This window comes from Sinocyclocheilus rhinocerous, unplaced genomic scaffold, assembly GCF_001515625.1.
Source record: "Sinocyclocheilus rhinocerous isolate Xijiao unplaced genomic scaffold, SAMN03320098_v1.1 scaffold1492, whole genome shotgun sequence".
Classification (NCBI taxonomy): Eukaryota; Metazoa; Chordata; class Actinopteri; order Cypriniformes; family Cyprinidae; genus Sinocyclocheilus; species Sinocyclocheilus rhinocerous.
This window is the reverse complement of record NW_015636532.1, coordinates 164,935-173,867: the sequence shown is the minus strand read 5'-3', so window position 1 is coordinate 173,867 and position 8,933 is coordinate 164,935. Positions and strand designations below refer to the sequence as shown.

At 37.2% G+C, this 8,933-nt stretch overlaps 1 protein-coding gene across 1 annotated transcript in view; it reads left to right on the top strand.

The window, feature by feature from the left end:
• Positions 1–8,709, top strand: part of LOC107747818 (globoside alpha-1,3-N-acetylgalactosaminyltransferase 1-like) — a 22,470-nt gene extending 13,761 nt beyond the window's left edge. The window contains exons 2-7 of the mRNA XM_016562425.1: positions 3,062–3,097; positions 3,548–3,574; positions 4,407–4,454; positions 6,050–6,079; positions 6,181–6,318; positions 7,777–8,709. Coding sequence (XP_016417911.1) covers positions 3,062–3,097; positions 3,548–3,574; positions 4,407–4,454; positions 6,050–6,079; positions 6,181–6,318; positions 7,777–8,467 — 970 coding nt within the window. The 3' untranslated portion in view covers positions 8,468–8,709. The remainder of the gene's footprint in view (positions 1–3,061; positions 3,098–3,547; positions 3,575–4,406; positions 4,455–6,049; positions 6,080–6,180; positions 6,319–7,776) is intronic.
• The last annotated feature ends 224 nt before the right edge of the window (positions 8,710–8,933 follow it).

Sequence of the window (8,933 nt, the reverse complement as noted above, 5' to 3'; positions counted from 1 at the left end):
TTAAGTGGAAAAGACAAGTCCAAAAACGCTTATAATAGCTGGATCTGGCAACACGGAGGCTGCGCCCGCGCCCTCACTCACAGCTCTCTCAAGAAGACTCGTTCACTCCGGCAGCGTCTCGCAGCGAACATTGTCATACCACAGACACTAAACATTTTTGCAAACTGTCTAAACTGAATTATACATGTCATGCAGACATTCAAATGAGGAGTTTAACAGCAAATTAGTCATTCAGAGAACAAATTTTATTTCTGAACATGAAATATTTACAGAGGTCCGGACCTCATAGCTGGCTACGGGCCTGACGGCTGTGATTGATTGTATTGCATTAATAGAAAGCCAAATAATATAACACGACAGCGCGATTTCTCCCCTGCTCCTTCGGAGGTCTGTGCACGCCACTGTGCCCTCAGGGGCGTACATTTCGTCTAACAGTAGGGGGGGGGGACAATAAACATAAAATTTCTCAAGAGCAATTTTTGAAGGGGCCACAAATAATACAGCTAAAATTGTACTTGTAAGGATATGTATACACAGAGGAATGGCTTACTATTATTAGTGCAGCAGGGAGACCATGCCAAATTAGACAACTTAAAGCTGTTGTGGTCGCGCAGCGACAACGCTCATGTAGCCTACTATCCGTCACAGTGTTGCCAGGTCCGTGGTTTTCCCGTGGAATTGAGCTACTTTATCACGGTTGCCGCAGGTTGAAGCAACCCCAATAACATGTATTTTATCCCCCGGAATGCCATTTTTACCGGGGGACCCCTTCGAAACGCGGATAGTTTGGGCTAGTTTTGAGTAGCAATTGGGCGGGTTTTGTTATGAAAACCTGGCAACCCTTTCCGTCAAGCAAGTAACATTATTATTGGTAACATTGATTCTGATTTGTCAATCACTGCATCCAGAGGTCAAATATAGCCTATTTACATGTAGCCGGCCAAACTGTATTTCAATATTGTTCCTGACAACTATTATACTGTGCTAGTTTAAAACATCTAAAATAAAAACATCTGCTAAATGAATAAAAGTTAATCTCATTATTATTTATTTATTTGGCTACTATGTGTGCAATAAACAGGATAATGTACAGAATAACGTGATAACTAGATGATTGGTCTTGTTTTCTACACTACTTATTTCTGCCCTGCACACAGAAAATAAAGTTGCAATGGTTTGCTAAATAATATTATTCCTGAGATCACAAGAGGAATGACTTAATGAAATTCATGCTTTGAATCCACTGTTTGTTTATGCATGCCCTTGTTTGTTTATACTGTATGATTTGTGTGTGTGTGTGTGTGTGTGCGTTTGACACACTGACATTTATTGTGAGGATATTTACTGTCAAGTGTGTATGTTTTCATCCGTACAATGAAATATTTCCTTCCATAAAGCAGTTTAAAGGCTTTTTATGCTTGTTGTCATTTCTGTCACTTTGTTGTAAAAACTGACAAGGACAGTTAAGTTTGGAGGTTCTGAAGTCACAAAATAACAAGGGCGTTCCCATCAATATTAATGGGTTTAAGCACATGTTTGTCTGCTTTGATCGTGTGCTGCTTTTCTCTGTTTTGTTCTCTACATTAACTTGAAGCTACTGATTTGTTGGCTTAGTGTTGGGTTTGCAGGTTTGGCTACAACTGTAAAGGGGTCCTATTCTGCCTTAATACCATTTTTTAATAAACTAAATATGTCCCTGTACAACAGTGGATGCATATCAGGTGGGGCTTTCAAGCTTTTACTGTAGCCTCTACAGTTTTCAGAATGTTATTTACATCTGGTGTGGAGGCTCTTTGGGGATATTATGAATGATACTGAATGATTCCGATCAGTCATTGGCTGTTAATTTGCCAGGGGTAGTTTGATTGGTTGTTTGAGTCTTCAGGTAGCTTAGACTGTTGTTGCCTAAACAACACCACACAACACACTCCTCCCCCTTTTAGAAAAGGACTATTCTCCTCCATTATCTTATTATCCATTCCACTTCTCAAATTGAATGAGGATCCAACTGTTAAAACAATGCGGGTAAATCCCTTTCTTCTGGTGTTGCTTGGCATCTTACTAAGTGGGTATGTAATTCCTTTTTGAAATATGTAGGTTTTTTTCTTGTCTGTGGTGACTGGGACTGAAATAATGGCCCAGTTGAGAGGTAATTTTGTGTCCCTGTGTGTGTGAAAATTGACTATTTTTGTGATCTACATTTTTGTCCGGTCATCTCCTGAATTATCCTGTAAAACATCTCTCTCTCTCCCTCACATTTAACTGTGCATTAAAAATAAACGCAGATCATATGGTGTCAAGATGAGCTCATGCACATCAGAAATGAGATGTCTGGCATACTGAAACATTATACTGAAGGTTTTGTTGTGAAGAAAAAAACTTGTTTCAGTATGGCCCTGATCCTATTGCAACAGGCGCCAAACAGTTTCTCTTATTTACAGAGGTCTTGTAATCACTTGGAAGTGAAAGAGAGAATGTCGAATGTAAAGTGAAACTTCTTACATTACTAACATGACAGATATATCCGTCTTACCATTTTCATATTTAATCACTTTGGGCTTGTCCATTAGTTGACTGAATACACCCCACAGGTTAGACGCCATATTGAATTATAGGCCGATGAAAACGATCCATAGCTATAGTTTTTGCAATGACATGTACTGTGTAAAGATCCTATACATCATGTCATTTTCACAACTCACAACTTTCAAAACTGTTTCATCAGCTTCATTCAGTATGTTGTTTAACAATACTACAATATACCAAATAGCCTCATTTTCATTCCTGTCAGAAATTATATATGACGCTACACGACTAATAAGCAGTTAATTAAAATTCATACGAAAATGAATTCATAGGAATAGATTTAACCCATAGAAGCTTTTCTAAACGTTTGTGTTTGCTACAGTATTTGGGTGTGTAAGATCACTGTAACACTTCAAACTACTGCAACAGGATTTGCATTTGTCTGTGCATTAAATTAAAAAAGTAAATTCACTCAGAAAAAAATGTGATCAGCTTCACTTTATCATTCATGTTCTGTTATTGTGTTTCCTCACAGACTCATTTTTTTGGGCTACAACTCTATCTCATTCGGGTAAGTTTTTTTTTTTCTTTTTCAAATGTAACTACACCCATCAAAACAGCCTTTAGTAAATATCTATAAAACATAACCAGTTAATAATAGCTTATTACTGTTCCTGGAAATAAATGGGATACTCCTGTCTTGGATTAATAAGTAATGTAATTACTGTGCAGACAAATTATTTGAATAATTTCGCACAGTTCATAACATGAGAATAAAAGACACCATCTATGACTGAAACTGTAATTGGATCGGTAACCATGTTAGCATGTTTGATTTGTTTGTTCTGTTCGAGTACATTCAGAGTCAAAGTTATACATACAGCCTTTTTAAACTTTAAGCTCACTTTCACCAATACTTTGTATAGGCAGCATGCATGCTTTAAAGAGATCATCAAATAAAAAAAAGATTACCAAATAAGGGATGCAGTGTTTCTGCATTGTAACTTTATCTCTGTTTCAGATATAAAGAGATAAGATTATGCCTCAAGTAAGTACTGTCGCTGCTCATGCACTCACTCAAAACATACACCCATACACATACTGTAACATTATAACATACTGTAAATCATTCACAGAAGCACACATACACATTTATGTATATACTGTTCACTCAAACAGTAGAGTGAGAGTTCAAACTATTGAAAAATATTTTAAGAATGCTTTGTCTGGTACAGGATGCTCTTGAGTGCTGTCTTAAACATGAATGGAGATAGTAAATAGCTATAGTACTGGAAATTGGTAACCTGCTTTCCTGATTGTAGAACACAAAAAATATATAGATTTATTTCTGTGTAAAGGTTTGAAAATTTTTTTAATAAAAGAGAATCATATTTTCCCATCTTAATAGCAAATTGACTTGTGGGGATTTAAAGAGTTAGAAATATATTGAGTTGTATTTAACCCAGAAAATTACTTTTACATTACACATACTTAAACAGCCGGTAAAGCTTCTTTGTTTTAATTATAATAAATGTAATCAAATGAATGTAGTACTGTATATACTCCGTAAACATACAAATACACTCACACACTTGCACATGTCTATAAATGATTTGGACCATAGAGGTTTACCATTGCCCACAGTTAATAAGGTAGATTACATGTTAGTTGTTATGTGTTAGTAGCTCCGTCACACATACATGTTCTTTTTGTCTTGCAACTGCACACATTTTTTGTAATTGCTAATGGTGCTTTACTGTGAAGTAAGAGTTCTGTGGATAAATAAACATGTTAATAGAAACATGCAAACCAACAAACACAACAAAAGTTTTAATATTAGAGAACACAGTTATTCTCTGATTCTTTACCCCATTTCTTAGCCTAACAAAAGCGCACCAGGAAAACTCGAACTTGCAATCACAACAAGGGTGAGTGCAAACATATTCTTCGACAGTTTTGCTTAATTTATTGTGATGTGTTTGTGGAGTTGTCATGCAGTAAGCCACAGCTCGTCTTTATGGTGCCCCACCATATATTCGTTCACTAGAAAGACCTCAATATAAACTGAATGCTTCAGCTATGTGCGTTAGTCTATATCAGGTTAGTAACTAGTTGGCGTGTCTGTTCATCCTTAACAAGCTATATGAGGAGTAGCTTATTAAATAAAGTATAATTCTATGTGTGTGTCATGTGTAGCCTGTCAATCAACATTAGAGTACCACCCTCAGGCTCAATTAGGCAAGGACACTAGCCTTCTGCTATGTGTGTCTGCATGTGTTCAGCGATTAGAATATAACGTTTACAAACTGTTTATCCCAAATAAGTGCTTAGACCCAGAATCTGCTCTATACTTCTGCAGCAAGTGCATACAGTGAAGAGGAAAAAGGATTTTATTCAGAAACAAAAAATAGGGTGGGACAGGTTTAGTGATGTATCTTGAAATGACTTTTCAAGGAATGTTAAGCCCTATGAAGAGTGCAAAAGTTGGGTTCCAGAAGTAAAAATCCCATTCAGTTTCTTCATATGGGAAAGGATTTATAACAATAAACCATTAAAGACAGACCTACTCTGAGATACAAGGTTGTTAACCAAAGAACTCCTAAGTGCCTCTTCACTTCTGTGAAGCACTGTGAATGTAATAGTAATAATTATAGTCATTATGATAATAAGAACCTCTTTCTCTCGTCATAATAATGATAATCTCTCTACACTCTCAAATTACTTAAACATTTGTATGTCCATATTTTGTATTAAACGTACATCTATTGTTTCTATCTCTCTCTCTCTCTCTCTCTCTCTATATATATATATATATGTAATTAGCATCTTTAAATATTTTGTATATTTCTTCAGGGTTTTTAATTTGTCATTCACAACATTTCTTTGAATTGTAGTAGTTCCTACCCTTGTTAACGTCATTATACGCAGTTGTGTACCTTTTGTCTTCTCGTCAGATTTTCCAGAGCTTTTGTAAGTTTGTAATGTTGTGATTCAAATTGTTGCTGGTTGGTTTGGTTCATGACTTATAACTCTTTATAATGAATGGGAAAAATTTATCCGAAACCAAGGCTTCTAAAAGAAGGGGAAGAGCACTATATAAATATATAAAAGAAAGGCAAATCCTATCATGGTAGTATGCTATTTTAAATGAGTTACTACAGAGGACCAAAGTATGTGGCAAGGTGTGTATGGAATGAGTAACTCTGAGGTATTGAATGATAAGACAAGAAAGAGCTTTAAAAGTTGTCAATGGATTTGCTGATTGAAAGCAGATGTTGACAGGTAACCAGTGAAACTAGTGGGTGTGATGTGCTGCAGACATTTAACTTAAAGTCAGTTAAGACCTTGTGATGCCAAGATCCATGTTCAGCCCACAGTAAGACACACCATCCACAGACGTTTGAAAAGTAGGCAGGAGGAAAGAACGGTTTAGAATAATGACAAATTGCAAACTTTGACTTTAGGAGATGAATGCAATTAAATCCAACTGTTTATTTTACACTGTTATTATTTTATTGTACAGGCTTTCATACAATCAGCCCAGTGTAGTTGGGTAAGAACATACACATATTTAACCTTTTTACATTATTTATTAATGATGTTTTAATACTACTTTGCATTTCATGCACATGTTTATTTGCTCATTTAAAACAGCCTCGATGGCAAAGTTATTGCCTTGACACCATGGTTAGCACCAATTGTATGGGAAGGAACTTTTGATTCATTCCTGATCGATTCAATCTACAAACAACAAAACATCACCATTGCAACTACAGTCTTCGCTCTTGGAAAGTGAGTTTTTTTCCATCTCTTCCTCTGATCTTCATCGGCTTTGAAATGAATTGTAAGAGTCAGACAATTAACAAACATGACTGACATAGCACACATTTTCTGTTTGTTTTACTGTTGTTGTTTTTCTGTGACGTATAGTGAGAGGAAAATGTGTCTAGTTTTATCTGGCCATCTCCATGGTTTTACCAGTTTCTCCACTAAGCCTGCATGCCAACCTGTTTATCTAGTATAGTGACAGATTCTGCTCCTGGAGTTTAGCTCCAGCTTGACACACCTAAACCAGCTAATCAAGATCATCAGGCTCACTAGAAACACAGGGTGTGTTCCGCTTTGCTTATAGACAGACACTCATGAACAGTGCATAAAAAATTAATACAAAAAAAAAGAAAATGAAAAATAAATCAGCACCATAGCGGATTCATAGCGTGATCAAGGGCTCAGGGTGATCCATTAAAACTCATTATACAGGCTTCACCAGCAGTGGGCACTCGGCAGTGAAGTACATCCAAGTCCACAAGGCAGAGAGTTAGCAAGGCAAATGCTTAAAATTTTAATTTAGAACACAGTCTTAGTGTTCTGTGAGTTTCTTAGTTTTGTTAGTCGGACTTCTAATTTGCGTATGCTCTGTTTCCTGTTGTTCCCTCGTCGGAGTGCTGTTTCCTGCCCTCTAAAAAATGCTGGGTTAAATATGGACAAACCCAGCGATTGGGTTGTTTTGACCCAGAAGGTTGGGTTAACCATTTAACCCAACTGTTGGTTGAAAACAACCCAGTCGCTGGGTTTGTCTATATTTAACCCAGCATTTTTTAGAGTGTGTGTTTTTTTCTTTTTTCTGGATCTTGTGTTCTTTTGACAGTATTGTTAATAAATAAATGCTTAGCTGCAATACGATCCTAGGCTGGGGGGGTTTCCAGAAAGCAGGGTATGTTGCATAATAACCTCAACGCCTGACGTAACTTTCAAGGTAAGTAGCCATAGCAACTTACTCTCTGAACATACCCACTTTAAATATTTAGCATAAAAAAAACAATAATTATTGTTCACAATAATAAAAACGTTTTAAAGATTAAAAAAAAAGATTGGTCAACCCGATACCCAGTACGCCTGATACCTATGATGATAAGCATTAAAAAAGTGGTGATGTTTTGGGAACTGAGGACCATGAGCAAGACTTGATCATAACTAATGATAAGTTAACCGTGATTTCTTGAATATCCTGCTTTTCCTCATGTCTGAGCTAATCCCGACATTACAAAAAAAAAAAGAAAAGTGGCCCTTCAGGAGCAGAATTGGACACCGCTGATCTAATGTTTTGTATGGTCTCAAATGTACAGCATATCGAAGTTTGCCTTACAACCTCCTTATGGTGAATACATTGCCAAAAGGGGTAAAAAAAACTAAAGGTTTTTCCGTTTAATTCATTACTTTACATTTCAGCCTCTCTTTCCCTCCCCCCAGATACACGCAGTTTCTTAAAGATTTCCTGGAGTCCGCAGAGCAGAATTACTTTGTTGGATTTCGTGTGCATTATTACCTGTTCACCGATCATCCAGAACAGGTTCCTGCAGTGAAACTGGGCGAAGGTCGTCAACTGACGGTGTTGACAGTGGCTAGTTCTAACAGATGGCAGGAGATCACTTTGCGCAGGATGGAAAAGCTGGAGAAACTGATCGAAAGCCGATTGGTCAATGAAGCCGACTATGTTTTCAGTCTTGATGTGGACACAAAGTTCTATGGGCGATGGGGGGCAGAGTCTTTGGGTCGTCTTATAGGTGTGATACATCCTGGTTACTATCAAACTCACCGTGAACAGTTCCCATATGAGCGCAGGCCCGAGTCTCAAGCATACATTCCTGTTGCTGAGGGTGATTATTATTATGGAGGAGCTGTGATCGGTGGCTTAGTGAAAGATGTACATGAGGTTGCTAAAACCTGCCGGGAGCAGCTGGACATTGATGCAGCTAAATCCATTGAGGCGGCATGGCAGGAGGAGTCTCATTTGAACAAGTACTTCCTGTATAACAAACCCAGCAAGGTGCTCTCACCAGAATACCTGTGGCAGGACTTCAAACCTCACACAAACGAAGTCAAAATCATTCGCTTTTCTCAAGTTATTAAAAACTATGCCGCAGTTCGTCCAAACCCATAAAAGCTGTTAACTGAAACATACATATTTATGCACTTTATATGTCATTAGTATGAAAACACCTGCCAGGCATGCATGTAAATGTAACAGATGTCCGTGATTGACTAACAAAACCTGTGGCCAAATATTTTTTCCTCAGGTATACATCAACATTTGTACTGCTGCTCTCACAGGTTATGTGGATTAAATGTATAACATTGCAGGAAAACAGTTTTACAATTAAATGGAATCAATGAGAGATAAAACAGTCTATCATTATTGTCATACTTCAACAGCATGAATGGATTATCAGATTTATCCCCCCCCACCACCACCACACTGCCATAAAGAGTAGCCTATACTGATCCCAAATTCTGGTTCATACTCACTTATCAGCACTTTTGCAAAGACGAAAGAGAAGGCAAAGAAAAGGTGCTTTGTGCATCAAAAACCAACAATTCTGAAAGATTTGAATGATGTTTTCCATTTA